The 19,650-nt window shown below is 39.7% G+C and overlaps 1 protein-coding gene across 5 annotated transcripts in view; it reads left to right on the top strand.

The window, feature by feature from the left end:
* Window positions 1-19,650, top strand: part of SORCS1 (sortilin related VPS10 domain containing receptor 1) — a 589,960-nt gene that overhangs the window by 314,678 nt on the left and 255,632 nt on the right. For all 5 annotated transcript variants that reach the window (XM_054503115.1, XM_054503113.1, XM_054503114.2 and 2 more), the window contains exon 3: window positions 13,811-13,910. In XM_054503115.1, the coding sequence (XP_054359090.1) occupies window positions 13,811-13,910 (100 nt within the window). The remainder of the gene's footprint in view (window positions 1-13,810; window positions 13,911-19,650) is intronic.

Below are 19,650 nucleotides of genomic sequence, written 5' to 3'. Positions count from 1 at the left end.
AAAAAGGAAATCCTGCCTTTTACCACAACATGAATTAACTTGGAAAACATTATGCTAAGAGAAATAAGCCAGACATAGGAAGGCGAATGATGCATGATCTCACTTACATGTGGAATCTATAAAAGAGCCAGACTCATAGTAACAGAGAGTAGAGTGGTGGTTACTAGTGGCTGGGGGTTGGGAGAAAGTGGAAATATGAGTCAAAGCATAAAAACTTTTCACTATTGGATGAATAAGTTCAAGATACTTCATTTACAACATAGTAACTCTAGTTAATGCAATGCATATTTGAAATATGCTCCTAGAGAACTCAAGTGTTCTCACTGCATAAACACACAGACAGTTAATGTTTGAGGTAATGGACATATAATTAAGTAGATTGTGGTAATTATTTCAGAATGTATCCTATATGAAAACATTATATTGTATACCTTAAATACAGTTACATTTGTCAATCATATCAGTAAATTGGGGAAATACACACACACATGCACAAAACTCTTAAAACTCAACAGTAAGGGCACAACAAGGCACAGTGGCTCATGCCTTGTAATCCCAGCACTTTGGGAGGCCGAGGTGGGCGGATCACCTGAGATCAGGAGTTCAAGACCAGCCTGGCCTACATGGTGAAATGCCGTCTCTACTAAAAATACAAAATTAGCCGGGCATGGTGACACATGCCTGTAATCCCAGCTACTCAGGAAGCAGAGGCAGGAGAATTGCTTGAAACCGGGAGGGGGAGGTTGCAGTGAGCTGAGATCGCACCATTGCACTCCAGCCTGGGAAACGAGTGAAACTCCATCTCAAAAAAACAAAAAGAAAACTCAACGTTAAGAAATTTATATTTAAAGCCATTTTTTAAAAATGACAAGGAGCCTGAACAGACATCTCATGAAAGAATAGGCCAGACACAATGGCTCACGCCTGTAATTCCAGCACTTTGGGAGGCCGAGGTGGGCAGATCACCTGAGGTCAGAAGTTCGAGACCAGCCTGGCCAACATGGCGAAACCCTGTCTCTACTAAAAATACAAAAATTAGCCGGGCCTGGTGGTGCACAAGGGTAATCCCAGCTATTCGGGACCCTGAGGCAGGAGAATCACTTGAACCTGGGAAATGGCGGTTGCAGTGAGCCAAGGTCACGCCATTGCACTCCACCTGGGTGACGAGGTGAGACTCTGTCTCAAAAAACAAAAATAAATAAAATGATAAAATAATAACATATACAGATGTCCAGTAAGCATATAAAATATGTTAAACCTCGTATGTCTTTAGGGAATTACAAATAAAAAAAATGATACACTGCTATACACCTATTAAAGTGGGCAAAATCTAAAACACTGAGAACACCAAATGCCAACAAGGATGTGAAACAACAGGAACTCTGATTCACTGCTGGTCAGAATGCAAAATGATACAGTCACTTTGGGAGACAGTTTGGCAGTTTCTTACAAAACAAATATACTCAATATACAGTCCAACAATCACATACCTTGATATTTATCCAAAGGAGTTGAAAACATGTTTACACAAAATTCTGCACATGGATGTTTATAGAAGTTTTATTTGTAATTGTCGAAACTTGGAAGCAACTGAGATTTACTGAGATCAGCAGGTGACTGGAAACTATGGTGCACCCAGACAATGGGACATTATTCAGCACTTAGAAAAAAAGCTATCAAGCCATGAAAAGGCATGGAGGAAGCTGAGATTTATATCACTAAGTGAAAGAAGCCAATCTGAACAGGCTAGATGCTGTATGATTTCAACTACAGGCATACCTCAGATACTGTGGATTTGATTCCAGACAACTGCAATAAACCGAATATCACAATAAAGCAAGTGAATGAATTTTTGGTTTCTCAGTGCATATAAAAGTTATGTTTATATTATACTACAGTCTATTAAGTGTGTAATAGCATTATGTCTAGAAAAACAATGTGTGTGTGTGTGTGTGTATGTGTATTTTATTGAAATGGAGTCTCGCTCTGTCGCCCAGGCTGGAGTGCAATAGTGTGATCTTGGCTCATTTCAACCTCCACCTCCTGAGTTCAGGCAGTTCTCCCACCTCAGCCTCCCGAGTAGCTGGGATTACAGGCGCATGCCACCACACCAGGCTAATTTTTGTATTTTTAGTAGAGATGGGGTTTCACCATGTTGCCCAGCTGGTCTCAAACTCCTGACCTCAAGTGATCTGCCCTCCTCAGCCTCCCAAAGTGCTGGCATTACAGGCGTGAGCCACTGCACCTGGCCACCAATGTACATATCTTAATTAAAAATATTTTATGGCTGGGCAGGGTGGCTCATGCCTGTAATGCCAACACTTTTGGAGGCCGAGGCAGGCGGATCATGAGGTCAGGAGATCTAGACCATCTTGGCCAACGTGGTGAAACTCCGTCTCTATTAAAATGCAAAAAATTAGCGGGGCATGGTGGCGCGTGCCTGTAGTCCCAGCTACTCAGGAGGCTGAGGTAGGGGACTCACTTGAACCTGGGAGGTGCAGGTTGCAGTGAACCAAGATCATGCCACTGCACTCCAGCCTGGCGACAGAGGAAGACTCCATCCAAAAAAAAAAAAAAATATATATATATATATATATATATATATAATATAACTAAAAAATGTGAATTATTATCTGAGCCTTCAGTGAATTATAATCTTTTTGCTGGTGGAGGGTCTTGCCTTGATATTGATGACTGCTGACTAATCACAGTGATGTTTGCGGAAGATTAAGGTGGCTCGGCAATTTCTTAAAATAAGGTAACAATAAAGTTTCCTACATGAATCGACTGTTCCTTTCATGAAAAATTTCTCTGTAGCATGCAATACTGTTTTGATATCATTGTACACATGGTAGGGCTTCTTTGAAAATTGGAGTTCATTCTCTCACATCCTGCCATTACTTTATCAACTAAGTTTATTTAATATTCTAAATTCTTTGTTCTCATTTCAACAATGTTTACACCACATTCACCAGGAATAGATTCCATTTCAGGAAGCCACATTCTTTGCTTATCCATAAGAAGCAACTCCTCATTGGTTCAAGTTTGATCATGAGATTACAGCAATTCACTCACATCTTCAAGCTCCACTTTTAATTATTTTGTTATGGTCACCACATGTACAGTTACTTTCTCCACTTAAGTCTCAAACCCCTCAAAGTCATCCATGAGTAATGGAATTAAGTTCTTCCAAGTTCCTGTGAATGTTGGTATTTTCATCTCCTCCCATAAATCATGAATGTTCTTAATGGCTTCTAGAATGGTGAATCCCTTCCAAAATAAATCCCTTCAATTTATTTTGCCCCCAGATCTGTCAGAGGAATCACTATCTATGGAAGCTGTAGCCTTACAAAGTGTATTTCTTAAATAATACTACTTAAAAATTAAAATTACTCCTTGATCCATGGACTACAGAATGGATGTTGTGTTAGCAGGCATGAAAACAACATCCATTTCCTTGTACATCTCCATCAGAGTTCATGGATGACTAGGTACATTATCAGTGAGCAGTCATATTTTGAAAGGAATCTTTTTATCTGAGCAATAGGTCTCAATAATGGGCTTAAAATATCCAGTAAGCCATACTGTAAACAGATGTGCTGTCATTCAGACTTCATTGCTGCATGTATAGAGCACAGGGAGAATAGATTTAGGATAATTCTTATGGACTCCAGGATTTTCAGAAAGAATAAAGAGCATTGACTTCAACTGAAAGTCACCAATTGCATTAGCCCCCAACAAGAAAGTCAGCTTGTCCCTCAAAGCTCTGAAGCCAGCATTGACTACTTCTCTCTAGCTTTGAAATTCTAATGGAATTATCTTTTGATTGGATGTTGTTTCCTCTACAGTGAGCATCTGTTGTTTACTGTAGCCACCTTCATCAATGATCTTAGCTAGATTTTCTGTATAACCTGATGCAGTGTATCAGCACTTGCTGCTTCACTTTGCACTTACCCGTTATAGAGAAGGCTTTTTTCCTTAAACCTCGTGAACCAAATTCTGCTAGCTTGAAACTTTTCTTTCACAGCTTCTTCACCTCTTGGCCTTTATAGAGTTAAGGAAAATTATGGCCTTGCTCTGGATTATGTTTTGGGCTTAAGGAAATGTTGTAGCTGGTTTGATCTTCTAGCCAGACCACTAAAACTTTCTCCATATGCAATAAACCTGTTTGACTTTCTTATTCTTGTGTTCAGTGGAGTAACACCTTTAATTTTCTTCAACAACTTTTTCTTTGCAGTCACAGCGTCACTAACTGTTTGACAAGAGGCCCAGCTTTTGCCCTGTCTTGCCTTTTGACATGTCTTCCTCACCAAGTTTAATCATTTCTAGCTTTTTATTTAATGTGAGAGATGTGCAGCTCCCCCTTTCACTTGAACACTTAGAAGACATTGCAGAGTTATTCATTGGCCTAATTTCAATATCATTTATCTCAGGCAACAGGGAGGCCTGAGGGGGTGGGAGGAAAGAGAAGGAGGGAGAAAGGGGTAGTGGATGGCTGGTTGGTGGAGCAGTCAAAACACACATAATATTTATTGATTAAATTTGCCATCTTACATGGGCATGGTTCAGGGCACCCCAAAATGATTATAATAGAAACATCAAGGATCACTGATCACAGATCACCATAACAGATATAATAATAACGGAAAAGTTTGAAATATTGCAAGAACTACCAAAATGTAGCACAGAGACATGAAGTGAGCACATGCTATTGGAAAAATGGTGCCAATAGACCTGCTTCCTGCAAGATGCCACAAAATTCCAATTCGTAAAAAATGTAATATTTGCAAAGTAAAATAAAGTGAAGTGCAATAAAACAAGGTATGCCTATATATGACATTCTAGAAAGGGCAAAACTATGGAGAGGGCAAATAGATCAGTGGTTACTATGGGTTAGGGGAATAAGAAGAATGAATAGGAAGAGGACCAAGCATTTTCGACCTAGTGAAACTATTCTCTATGATGTCAAGTGGTGGATACATGTCATTATGCATTTGTCAGAACCCATGGAATGTATAACACCAAGAATGTACCCTAATGTAAACTGTGGACTTTGGGTGATCATTATGCTTCGTTATAGGTTCTTTGATTGTAACAAACGTAACACTCTGAAGGAGGATATTGATAATAGGGGAAGCTATGCATGTGTAGGGATGGGCTATATGAGAACTACTTATTTTCCACTCTGTTTTGCTGTGGACCTGAAACTGCTCTAAAAACCAAGATTATTAATTCAAAAAAAGTAGAGGGCATAGAACCTAGTCACCATCCTAGTGTCCCTTCTTTCCACACAGCTGATTGTATCTTCTAACAGCAGGGGCTATTGTAGCCAAAAGCCCTTGCCAAATCATATGAGCTTCTCAATTTTTATTTCGTGGAAGTCCACTGATTAACACAAGAAAAGCAAGCATCCATCAGGCTAGCAAGAAGTCAAAAGCAAATAGTGCCTACTGTGCCCAGGGCGCTGTTCTGAGTGCTAGGAAGACATCTGTGAACAAAACAGACATCAGCCCTGTTTCCATGGAGAAAGACACAATAAAAATAAGTAAAAATCTATCAGATGGGGATAAATATTGTGAACAGAAAATAAGGGCACCTAGGAAGTGCAGAGTGTGCTGAGGGGTGGGTGAGGGAGGCTGTCACTTCATACAACATGAGCATTGTTCAGAAAGCAATAAGACAGTTGTCTATTAGGTATCTGGGAAAAAAGCTTTCCAAGTGAAGGGACAAGGCTGGAATGTGAGTGGAGTGGGGAGGAGGCAGAGAAAAGAGAGGGATTGGGTATCAGGCAGCTAACAATTATGTTGCAATCCTATTAGGTGACAATTGGAATGCAAATTATACATGAAATTCTGTGGAGTACTGAGAGATTTATTTGCTGTAGAAACCAGGGCACTGACTGCCTACTAGATAGTGATGTTATTGGGGGGTCTCAGTTACCCCAAAGGGAGCTTTTTCCTGTTTGGTGTTGCAAAAGCCAATACACAAAACTGAAAGTGAGTGTCAAGTAGTACTGTCTTTATTCAATCATCATGGAATTGGAGAAGTGGGAACATAGCTCATAAATTAATTTCCCAGCTCCTGAGAACCAGGCACTTACAAATACAGGGTATCTTTAACATAGGGGGTTGAGTTGAAGAGCAAGGGGAGGAATATTTATGCTTTTCTTTTGAAGGGACTGAGACTTTCCTGGAATCAAGGAGCTGCCTCTTTTCTATTTTTTCTTGGTCTCCTCCAGTCATTGTCATGGTGACTGTCAACTGTCATGATACTGGTGGGAGTGTCATTCAGCATGGAAATTGGATTATAATGAAGCTAGAAGTTCTTCAGAGGTTGAGTAAGCTGCAGTTGTGGATTTTGCTAACTTCAGCTGGCTTATTTCTAAGAAGGAACTCCTGACCACAGACATCCTGTTTGCTAAAAATAAGCAGAGTTAAAGCTGAATAGGAATCTAGTTTTGACATATTGGCATTGCACTGGGCAACATAAGTGGGCTAGGAGTCCAACTAGGTCGTGTAGGCACTGCAATGGGTAACAGTGAGTGACTGATTCCAGTTGTGTTTTGCTTCGAGAACTTGCTTTTTCTGTTAGACTGAGATATTTTGCTAATCTTAATGAGGCATCATCAAGTCATTAACTGGTTGAGCCCAATCACTTTGTGCATATTTTCAGCCTTCACAGGAGTCAGGCTGGATCAGATAAAGGATATACCTTCTTTTCCTCATAAATCCTTGTGAGAGTTTCTGCTTATACTTTTCTTTTTTAATTTAATCAATTTTCCCTGGCAGGTCTGCCTTTTAATAGGTATAAAGAAAAGCCAGGCTTTGGTCTACACCATATACAACCTCAAAGAGTTTTAGTTAATGTTTCTTTTACTAAAAAATGCTCAACTAGGTTTTCTGAATACATCTCCTTAACTGCAAATTTCTCCCGGTGGCTTTTGACAGAGGCACGGCAGTATGGAGTTAAGGATGCCAGCCAGTGCGCACTCAGCACCTCCCAAGATCTTTTTTTTTTTTTTGAGACCTAGCCTCGCTCTGTCGCCCAGGCTGGAGTGCGGTGCTGCAATCTCGGCTCACTGCAAGCTCCGCCTCCCGGGCTCGTGCCAATCTCCTGCCTCAGCCTCCCGAGTAGCTGGGACTACAGGCGCCTGCCACCACACCCAGCTAATTTTTTGTATTTTTAGTAGAGACGGGGTTTCACCGTGTTAGCCAGGATGGTCTCGATCTCCTGACCTCGTGATCCGCCCGCCTCGGCCTCCCAAAGTGCTGGGATTACAGGCGTGAGCCATCACGCCCAGTGCACCTCCCAAGTTCTTTAGTCTTAAGCAGGCTGGTTACACTTTTTAGTCTTCCTTATTTGTAACGTGATATTAATATCAGTGTCCATCTCATAGGATTCTGCATGTGAAGAGCTCAGATAACATTGTATGTACTCAAGGAGCATTCATTGTTATGATGTTATCTGTTAGGATTTTATTTTATTTTATTTTATTTATTTATTTATTTATTTTTTTAAGATGGAGTCTCGCTCTTGTTGCCCAGGCTAGAGTGCAATGGCACAATCTCAGCTGACCGCAACCTCCGCCTTCTGGGTTCAAGCGATTCTCCTGCCTCAGCCTCCTGAGTAGCTGGGATTACAGGCATAAGCCACCACGTTCGGTTGATTTAGTATTTTTAGTAGAGATGGGGCTTCTCCATGTTGGTCAGGTTGGTCTCGAACTCCCGACCTCAGTTGATCCACCCACCTCGGCCTCCCAAAGTGCTGGGATTACAGACATGAGCCATCACACCCGGCTTCTTTTAGGATTTTTAAGCATAATGGTCTATTCAGCAATGGAATTCTGACATAATTATTATAGAAGCAGAGTGTGGAATCTTTAATTCTTATATTCCAGTTCTTACCATTAACTCTGTGATCCAAGTACCACGTAGAACTACTAGCACATATCCTTCAAGATATGATAGACAAAATTATGCTACATTTTTAAAATGTTGTAATTGCTTTATGAATGTCTTTTCTTCTAAGCAACCTAACTCAAAATTATTTTCAGTGATTGGGGTTTTCCTTGAGAGTTCGCATTATACGTTTTAGTAAGTATTGAGCAAAGAACACCAAAAACAATCAAGAAAAAAATGTCAGAAAATGAGTAACAAAAGCCATCATTTATAGTTTGCTTCTGTGCCAATCATTGTGCTTATGGGTTAATTTAGATTACAATGATTCTGTGTTTATTTAGGATCCCATTTGATGGCATAAGATTATAATGAAGGAAATCCAGTCACACATTGCATTTCTGCAACTCCTGTGGAAACTAGCTGTATCCTATACTGATCCTTTTTCCAAGTGTGATAGGAGATTTTGCCACCTCAAAAAGATCATAACCTCTTGGAAGGCAGTTGGGATGCCTCAGATGGTGGTTTCTGAACTCCGCAGAGCAACTTATTTCAGCTCTATGTATATAGTAAATACTTAAATAGAGACATACTTTCAAATGTTCTAAAAGCCACTAAGATATATTTGTAAAAACAGTAGTGTAAGGATTAAAGATCAAAAGCAGAAGAAAGTAAGCCTTAATTTAATCACTTGCATATATTTATTTTCATAGAATGCTTATTTTGTTAAGCTTTTAGCTTCTTCTGGCACAGTGTAGGTGTTGACAGAAGCTCTCATTTTCATTTATAGATAAGTCAACCTGTAAACAAAGCCTGAAAATAAAAATGCTTGCTTTGAAATGATTTTTTAAAAATGGTACAAGTGAAGAATTCAAGGCTGCATATGTCGCATCTTAATTATGGCTATTTAAGATACACATTTTAAGATCCTTTCCTTTTTTTGTTTTTTGTTTTTCTATTACAACAGTAGTCACTTTATGGTTAGTACAGGCTGGCATTTCTGTTTGCAATTTTCATTTAAGATACTTTTATAGTTCCTCTTTCTTGCGAAATTAAGATCCATACCTTTCTTTTTCTTTCTTTGTCTTTGATCTCATGCTTCCCCAAGTGTGTTGCTCAGAACACTAATCTCATTAGATATCCCTCAAGAATGGATCCTATCATCAAATATGTTTGGAAAATGTCACATGAAATATGCTTTTAAGAGGTTCAATGTATATTAGAATAATATAGTTTGTGAAAAGTTATGAAGTAAAGGAACATTAAATGTTGCCTAATCACATATTTCTTAATACTTTTTGTTCTTGGAAAATATCCTCTCCCATACCTAGGGATGATAGTTAAAATATTTAACCAGCACATCAGCTCACCAGCCAGTCTGCTTCCCAACCTCTTTGTTGGGCAAAAAGCATCCTCTGCTCTTTTGGAGCTCATGTCCATAGGAGACTACAGCTCCCATGAATGTGCAACTAGAACTGGAAGCATCTCTTAGCTGTGAATCAGGACTGACAGATGGGCACTACAAATTGCCTTCCATGGCCGGGCACGGTAGCTCACGCCTGTAATCCCAGCACTTTGGGAGGCTGAGGCGGGTGAATCACAAGGTCAGGAGATCGAGACAATCCTGGCTAACACGGTGAATAACACGTCTCTACTAAAAATACAAAACATTAGCTGGGTGTGGTGGCAGGCGCCTGTAGTCCCAGCTACTCGGGATGCTGAGGCAGGAGAACGGCGTGAACCCGGGAGGTGGAGCTTGCAGTGAGCCGAGATTGTGCCACTGCACTCCAGCCTGGGTGACAGAGTGAGACTCCTTCTCAAAAAATAATAATAATAATAATAACAAAAGAAAGAAATTGTCTTCCATGATGCAGTGCCAACCCAAGGTCACTGTGTCCCCCACTGGGGAGCAGCCTGATTGGCAAAGGCATGGACAGATCAGCACAGGTGTGTTGGTCTTGGTGCTGGAGCAAGTTTTTTGAGGATCTCTGCTGTGCCAGGCCTCAATCTTTTGATTGCTAGACTGTGAGGAAACTTGAGAGGCCCCTGAGTGAGAGACCATAGGTGATAAGGCTCAGAGGAACAACTACGCAGAGAACTTGGTGCAGTAACTATTTATCAACTGGTTTGAAAGTATTTACTATTTTTACTTCTGTACCACCATACCAATGTACACCAGCTGATTGTTGGTTCTACTGATGAAAGTTGTCAACACTCTATCTAATTCTAGTTCTTTGGGAGACCCTTGGACACCCGCTAATCTATGCCACTTGGATGTGTGAAAATGCGTCATTTTCTCTCTATCAATTGCTTATTACAAAGCCATGATGTTTAAATATGCAATTCTGCTCGAGTGGAGAATTATCAAAATTTGGGTTAACTTTTGAGCTTTGTAAAATCAAGAAACAAGAGATGGCACCAAAAAATAATGATAGATACCTTGAGGGATCTGGATTGGTGGATGAATTATGTTACAATAAGATAAAAATGTCCAATAACATAGTGTAAGCTTTCTGAAAAAAACGTTGCTAATGTAAATCTGACTAAGTCACTCTATTGCCAACTTGTCATATTGGGATTAGAGTTTAATACGCACCCACTCACCCACCCACACAAACACACACACATGCAAATAAGGATGATTGTATGTAGCATCCTTATAATATAATCCTCATTTGCCTTTCTATTGCTAGTTTTTTTAAATGTAAAAATATTCATCGAGTAGCTCAGGGATCAAGTTAATAGAAATTATAAGAAACTCATCACACTATAGACTAGTTCCTACTTTTTTAGTCTCTTTTTTCATTATTCCACTAGGAAAATTGAACCATTCTCTCGTCTCTCATGTAGTCTTACTGATTTCCACCTATATCAGGCTAAATTTATTAATGTAGAAGTATTTACACGTTTCATTCTTCTCCCACCATCGCCCGCCCCCAGGTAGATTTTGCATCTGTTTTTTTTGTTCTGGAACTTGTGAGTATTGTTCAGAATAATGAATAGAAAAAAACTGTACAATAAAAGGAGGCAGAGTAAGGCTAGCAAGATGCGGGAGACACACAAGAAAGAGAATGTTGACTCAGGAGGTTAAGATAAGAATGGAAAAAAAGACAAAACACCAAGAGTGGACTAGGGGCCGGGTGCCTTGGCTCACGCCTGTAATCCCAACACTTCGAGAGGATGAGGCGGGTGGATCACCTAAGGTCAGGAGTTCAAGGCCAGCCTGACCAACATGGTGAAACCCCATTTCTACTAAAAATACAAAAATTAGCTGGATGTGATGATGTGTGCCTGTAATCCCAGCTACTTGGGAGGCTGAGACAGGAGAATCGCTTGAACCCAGAAGGCGGAGGTTGCCATGAGCCGAGATCACCCAACTGCACTCCGGCCTGGGTGACAAAATGAGACTCCATCTCGAAAAAGAAAAAAAAAAAAAAGTGGACTGGGCTAGGAAAGAAATCTTAGATATTCCTTAGAGAATACCAGGGAATTCCCTCAAATAAGCTATGAATTTTGGAGAAAAAGATAGGTTTGGAAGGAAGATGTTAAGAAGTTTTGTTGTGATTCATTAATAAGATATCCTGTGAAATAGTTCTGGAATGCTCCTCAAATATTCTTGACTATCAAGCTAATGTGTGTTTGATTATAGTAGTGCAGAGACTGGTACTGAAATAAGCCAGGTATATATTTTTGTTACAAAGGTAACATCTAGTCTGTGATGCTCTAATTTTGTTTTCTAAACTTACCCATTTTCAAGGTTCATAGCTCTTTCAAGAAGTTTTGCGTAGTACTTTGTTCCTCAGCGATTAGGAATGGCATCTAAATCCTTTAAAGTGCTGACCGTTTTCTGTTTGCCATCTATGTATAAATTTTAGAAAGAAATATCTTGAATCTCCAGCCAGAATAAATCCTTAATTCCTAGCTCCAGGATCACTTTTATGCAGCTTTCTTGCTCCAGTGGTTGGTCCACGGTATATAGTGAATGGATGGTAGTGAGGTTGTTAACACACAATTCTGCTTAGTCGTTATGGCCTATAGGAATTTGTAACCTTTACCAGTTTCAGAAATTAATTAAGATGATTACAATTTTTGTGTTTTTCTAATTAAATCAACTTTAATTTCTAAGCATTGTTAACTCATATCTCTATCTTTGCACTTAACATATTCTAAATATTTTTTTATATTTCTTTCTTTCAAATAAAATTGTGACATACTTGAGAGTAGACGCTGTGTGCTATGTCCTTGCACTTAGCAACACTGTCTGATACGTCTTAGGAGCACTACAAATGTGAATGAATGAATGAATGAATTTTATCAACAATCTCCTAAGAAAAGCTGAGAGGAAATTTTATATCTTTTTATGTCTATCTCCTTTTTATTTATTTATTTTTTTTTTTTTTTGCGACGGAGTCTTGCTCTGGACAAGACTCCACCCAGGCTGGAGTGCAGTGGCACGATCTTGGCTCACTGCAACCTCCACCTCCCGGGTTTAATCAGTTCTCCTGCCTTGGCCTCCCGAGTAGCTGGGATTATAAACGCCTGCCACCATGCTTGGCTAATTTTTGTATTTTTAGTAGAGACAGGGTTTCACTATGTTGGCCAGGCTGGTCTCAAACTCCTGACCTCGTGACCTGCCCGCCTCAGCCTCCCAAAGTGCTGAGATTACAGATGTGAGCCACTGTGCCTGGCCTTTTTTGGTTGTGAAACAGAGTCTTGCTCTGTGGTCCAGGCTGGAGTGCAGTGGTGTGATCTCGGCTCACTACAACCTCCGCCTCCTGGTTTCAAGTGATTCTTGTGCCTCAGCCTCCCAAGTAGCTCGGACTACAGGCGTGTGCCATCAGGCCAGGCTAATTTTTGTATTTTTGATAGAGAAGGAGTTTCACAATGTTGGCCAGGCTGGTCTCGAATTCCTGACCTCAAGTGGATTCACCCGTCTTGGTTTCCCAAAGTGGTGGTATTACAGGCGTGAGCCACTGTGCCCAGCCCTGTATTCTTTAAATTATTTTTTTTAAAAAAAGGAAAAAAAAAAAAAGCTCAGGTGTAATGAAAGCAGCATGGGGCTTAGGCTAAAATACCTGAATTCAATTTCTAGCTGTCCATTTATCAGGGAATTTTTTAAATTTCTTTGAACAAGTCACTGAAGTTCAGCCATTTTCATCAAAGACAGATAATAATCCCTACTGTACATAGTTGTCATGATGATATAATAAGATTAAAATTCTGAAATAGAGTAGACCTTCATAGAGAAGGCAATTAAAAGCAATTTATTTAATCTGAGTGAATAATTTATTGACCAATGGCTAAAGTTGAGAGGCTCTATAGGAAAAACAGAGTCAGTGTCGAGAAGTCACGTCCTCCTGACTCAGGATTGCTTAACACTGGAAAAGGCTAGGGAGTATGAAATTCATGAAATCTCACTTATTATTGAGACATTTTCTTGCTCTTAAATAATAAGAAAAGACTGACTGACCTTTGAAGGGACTGGCCTACCATATATTCCCTGACTCATGAAAGAAAACACAATTTGTAGATAAATCGGGAGAACCTGCTTTTCTACTGTGCCAAACATAAAAGTTTGGAAATGTCATATCTGACTAAAAACTCTTTAATTCTTTGATCAAATCAAGGGACACCTTCATCTCTTAATCTTTTTAAATTAACCACATTCTTTATGCAATGTGCGTACATTAAGGAGCAATAGAGAGATGGAGTTTTAATTTTTACCAATTCAATTTAAATGCAAATTTTAACCACTCACATGATGTTACTGTGTACATAATTAAGCATCATTATCTACTACATGAATCATTGAGAAACCTCCTGAGAGCCGTTCTACTATGTAAAGCATGCATTATACTGACATCAGCCAAATGACGTATACTTCTGTCCTCATTAATGCTCTTTTTGAATTATAGGTCAACCGATTATGGAACAACCTATGAGAAGCTGAATGATAAAGTTGGTTTGAAAACCATTTTGAGCTATCTCTATGTGTGTCCTACCAACAAGCGTAAGGTAAGAAATGTATATTCAGCATGCTACTCATTCATGATGTGACTTCTGTCTTGGGTGGCTAACCGCTCTAGCTACCTAAAAATCCATTACAGTTAAGCTGGGATTAGAAATGTAAAGATGGGTTGATGGATGTTAAGGTTGTAAAATGTTTGACACATCATAATTTTCAGATCAGCAGCTGTGAATGTAAGAGGGCGAGGGATAGGTAGATCATTACCATTTCCAAAAGGCAGCTACAAAGAATGAGTCTTGTTGGGTGGATGCTGCTGACTCTCTAGTAAGAGTTCTGACCAGTCAATCACAAGAGTCAGAATGAGTCTTGACAAGACAGCAGAAAAGATGGATTTTCATCTGATGTCCCAGTTTTTCCTTGACATGGAACAAATAGATTAACTAGAATTTAAGTGAATGCATTGTCCTACAGCACATAGGAAGTTTCATTTTTAAAGTTTGTTCAGTCTGCACACATGTCAGGATGAATGCAATGCATTTAACAGAATAGAGTAGCTTGGAAAGAGTGATAAGATTAGTCCCTTCTGAGCATGGATCTTAGCTTCAAGAAGCCTTGGAGATCATCATATACAACACTGTTATTTTACCAGTAAGAAAACTGAGATTCAGAGGAAAGAAATAGTTTGTGCCCATTGCAGAGTTATGGCCATAATTAGGACTAGAATTAAGGCGTCTTGGTTAGCAGTCATACTTTTTCCACTATGTCATACGTCTCCTATTAAGAGAGCTTATCTACTCCTCAGATACATCATTTTTTAGGAAGAAAATATTGCTTTTAAATGAGAAAGACATTTATTTGTCCCAGAAGGAGAGTGGTATTACATCTATACCTTCGTTTTTGTAAACTTGCATTATCAAATTTTGAATTCTGACATACAATTGCTAAGTAGTACATAGGTTACATGAGCTAATAGTATTAATCAGGAAATAGAAATGTGTCATTCATTAACATACCCTAAACCATAATGTGTTATGAAGGTAGCACTGATGTCTATGTTCTCATCTCAGATTTTTCATTAGCTACTGTTAGTGACCTTGGGTAGGGTCTGCATTTTGCCATCTGGACCATGGAAGGTGATGAAAATATCTCTTAAGCAATCACTCTCAATTCTGGCTACATGTCAAAAGGTACACTCTCAATTCTAGCCGCATGTCAAAAATGGTCCCCAAATGTGCAAGCTCTGACCCCACCACTGTTGCTCTGGATTAGGGCTCAGGTAACTTTGATAAAGCTCCCCAGATGCTTCTGATAGGTATCTAGGATTAAGAACCACTAATGTAAAGTGTAATGTTTACTCTGACTGTAAGCATTTCAAGTTCTTCAGTAGAAGCAGCATAACTTTTCAGTTGAGCATAGACTCTGGAGTAAGAAGAAGAGAGAAAACCCAGCTAAACTGATTACCAAGTATATAAGCATGGTGACTTACTTAATCTCTCCAAGCACAGTTGGATTCAGTTTAAAAGGGGGACAGTTATAGTACCTACCTCATGCGGGAAGTTTTAAGGATTATATGAAATTAGGCATTTCAAATGCTTAGCACAGAATAGTAAAATCTTAATTAATGTTTTCTCTTCACTTCATTATTTTTTCTTCCTGCAGTGTCCAGCAGAACTTTATGATCGAAATTTTCTTCTAAGCTCTCCTGTACTTTAGACATTAACAGTTTATGGCTTTTGAGTATTTGAAATATGGCTAGTGTTACTGAGTAATTGGATTTTAAATTTCATTTAATTTTAATTAATTTAAATTGATATAGCCGTGTGTGGCTGATGGCCACAGTACCACACAACCAATAATGTCAGCCTCACAAATTTAGGACTATACCCAAACATTCCTATCTTCCCTTTACTGTCTGGTTACTTCATCAACAATTATGTTTAAACAATTTTGATCTGCTGTATGCAGTCCCAAATTAAGGAACTGAACTTATATCTTTTATTTTTATGATGAAATTTAGTTGTTTGTTGGCTTTGTATTGATTTTTACAGTCTCTCTTGATTTTTCTTCTAGTTCAGATTTTTAGCAAATTTAATTTAACAGTCAACAAACTGTATGCTAGGCAATGTGCTATGCACTGTAGGATATAAAGAGAAATAAGCCAGCAACTCATCCTCAGAGGTCCTATATTCTAGTACTAAATGTGGCATGACGTTTTGTAATTGAAAGATCCCTGAACTAAGATTCAGAAATCTAAGTCCCTGCCTTGAATCTACTTCCACCTAACAAGTGACTCTGGGTGAATCATTTACATTTTCTCCATTTGTAAAGTAATATAGGAAAATGGAAGAAATTTATGCCTGGAAGAGACCTCAGAGTAATCAATGATAGTCTCTGTTTCATTGATGCTGTTAGAGAGAAACATGAAAAAAAAAAAAGATGCCAAATATCAAATCTGACTATAGGTTTTTCTGTAGCTGCAGAATATATGGTGATGATCCAGAAACTCCAGGATTGTTTTCAGGAGCAGGACTTAAGGAGTGAGATGCTCAAGTCCAGATATAGCTGCTAATACTGGAAGGGAAGCAGAGAGGTAATAACACAGCAAAGAGCCTAACCATCAAATCCACTCAAGTCAATATACCATGAATCAGGCTGCATAATTAGTCCATAGTTATCTGAAGGACGTTTAAAAGGGCATTTAGCCATGGGCATTTTACTGTTCTTAAGACTTGACACAACCTAGTTCTACAAAAAGAGAAGTCCCTGTGCATGACTATGAGGGAATGGCTTTCTCTGGGACTGTTACCCTTCAGAGCAGAGGTGGTTCTGAGCTGTTTAAATCACAATGTTATGAGTGAACCTAAAGGAAGGAATCTTTTCCTCTATAGATAGATGAGACCTTCATGGTCACTTTCTGAGATGCTGATAGATTTAAGAAATATTGGAGGACGATGAAGGTCTTAACAATGGTACAGAAATCAATAAAGTTGACATCGCAGTATATTTGTGCACAGTTTTTCTACTTATGAGGTGAATTTATCACCATGAAATATGTACTCCGCCCACCCAAAGGACATATTTGAATCAAAGAGATAGTACTTGCACAACATTTTAAAGTGTGAATATATTTTCTCCAATCAATGAGAATTTATGTTAAAACAAAAAGAAGAAAGAAATTTCAGGCTCTGTTAATTATGCAGAACAAAGGCAGTGCTCACATTTGCTCCAATTCTTCTAGGACTTAAGCTATCCTCCAGTGAAAAGGGCAGACTCCTTTAAAAAGTTGTATTAATTCTCTCAGGTCTCCGGGGTGCTATCTAGCAAGTCAAAATCTTTTGTACTAGATACTTCTCGCTGCTTTTCACACTAGTGGGAGCAACTGGAATAAAACTGACAACATCAGGGTAACTCTCTGCATTCCCCGAAACCTGTTTTGCCTTCACATTCTTATAGCTATTTTTAGCCGTTTGTGCAGACAAGAGCAGTTCTTCAATCATCATGTTGGAAACAGCAGGCTTCATGCCTTGCCTTTGCAGGCAGCTTGTTAGGGGCACTACCGGGGATCAGAGTCCAGAATAAAGCAGGATCTTATTTACAGTTTAAATTAATGATCATCCATCGGCTGTTTCCCTGCAAGCCTGCTGTAAATTACAGCAGCTTTCCTTGGCTAGGTCTTTTACAGTAAAAACTGTAATCTCAACATATGTCAGTGTAAGAAATCTTGACTAAGAGATAGAAAGAGGGGTCCTAGGTATTAGCCTAGATTGTTCATACTCTCTTTCAAGGGAAACCTGCATCTAGCCACTGATATATGAGGTTGGCCCAGAAGAAAAGGCTGAGTGGTCCCAGTGCCAGAGGAGAGGCAGGCTGGCTATCTGTCACCATGTCTCAGAGGGAGAGCAGTTCCCCCCACCCCAGTTCGTGATAAATCCCAAGGCTTGTTTGTGTCAGCAGAGGTTTATTGGTCACATACAGTCTGCTATAAGAAAAGATGATTTAACCTGTACCGGAAAGGAACAGCTGGGATGCAGAAGGTGATGGGAAAAACTAATACAAATGTAGCAAAGAAAAAAAAAAAACTTGGCTGGGCGCAGTGGCTCACACCTGTAATCCCAGCACTTTGGGAGGCTGAGGCGGGTGGATCACGAGGTCAGGAGATTGAGACCATCCTGGGTAACATGGTGAAACCCCGTCTCTACTAAAAATACAAAAGAATTAGCCAGGCGTGGTGGTGGGTGCCTGTAGTCCCAGCTACTCGGGAGGCTGAGGCAGTAGAATGGCGTGAACCTGGGAGACGGAGGTTGCAGTGAGCTGAGATTGCGCCACTGCACTCCAGCCTGGGCGACAGAGCGAGACTCGGTCTCAAAAAAAAAAAAAAAAAAAAAAGTCGAAGTCTCAATTTCACTCTCAAATTCTCTGAGTTGATGTGTATTCTGCCTAAAAAGAAAACTTCTATATACTCTGTGTGTCTTTATCAGCCATACCTTTCCCATCACCCCCAACTAACCTGAGCTGTTCTCCCTTCACAAGGATCATGTAACATCTTTAAGGATTAAAGAACATAAAACCCCTAGTGGAATTCACCGGGGAATAAAAGAAAAAAAAAGTGTTTTGTTTTGCTTTTTTACTTGGAAAAGCCAATTCTTGTAGTTCTTTTATCCTTGTGGTCTCAGCACACTATATTCTAGCAAAGAAAAAACGTAGACAGTATTTGTTCTTTATGTTTTCTGCACCCCCTTCACATTCCAGTTTTTTCTCATTTCTGTGTTATCACCACTTAATTTACATCATTCCTGCTGAGAGACTCTTCCAAGACTTTCATTCTATAAAGAGGACCCTAGCTCCTCAGAATACATTGGTCATTCCTACGGGTCTCTTGGTACATACCAGCATTAAACACTGTGTTTTCTCCAGATGTTTAAGTTTTAATTACCCTATTGTATGTGGTACTTTCTAAATAAGGGTTTGATTATTGACTTCTTGTCTCTTTATATCTGAGCATGCTTAATTCCTCTTGTCATTTGGTTGAGTAGTTTGTGTATCATGTATGTGACTTTTTTTTTTTTTTTTTTTTGAGATGAAGTCTCACTCTGTTGCCCAGGCTGGAGTGCAGTGGCACAATCTCGGCTCACTGCAAACTCCGCCTCCTGGGTTCAAAAAATTCTCTGCCTCTGCCTCCCTAGCAGCTGGGATTATAGGCATCTACCACCACACCCAGCTAATTTTCATATTTTTAGTAGAGATGGGGTTTTACCATCTTGGCCAGCCTGGTCTTGAACTCCTGACCTCATGATCCACCTGCCTCATCCTCCCAAAGTGCTGGGATTATAGGTGTGAGCCACCACACCCGGCCTTTTTTTTTTTTTTTTTTTTTTTTGAGATGGAGTCTTGCTGTTTTGCCCAGGCCGGAGTACAGTGGCACAACTGCAACCTCTACCTCCTGGGTTGAAGCGATCCTCCTGCCTCAGCCTCCTGAGTAGCTGGGACTAAAGGCATGCACCACCACACCCGGCTAATTTTTGTATTTTTGGTAGAGACGGGGTTTCACCGTGTTAGCCAGGCTGGTCTGGAACTCCTGACCCCAGGTGATCCACCCGCCTCGGCCTCCCAAAGTGCTGGGATTACAAGCATGAGCCACCACGCCAGGCCCATGTATGTGACTTTTGAGGACAGCAAAGAGGAATGGTTGATAGGATCCACCACCTTCTCTTAGGAAGAATCATGTATCATTGAATCTGAATCTAAAAGATTTTGGGGATATTAAAATTCTGCTCTTTTCTTTAACAG

The sequence above is a fragment of the Pongo pygmaeus genome, chromosome 8, assembly GCF_028885625.2.
Source record: "Pongo pygmaeus isolate AG05252 chromosome 8, NHGRI_mPonPyg2-v2.0_pri, whole genome shotgun sequence".
Lineage (NCBI taxonomy): Eukaryota > Metazoa > Chordata > Mammalia > Primates > Hominidae > Pongo > Pongo pygmaeus.
This window is presented reverse-complemented; position numbering and strand designations above follow the sequence as displayed.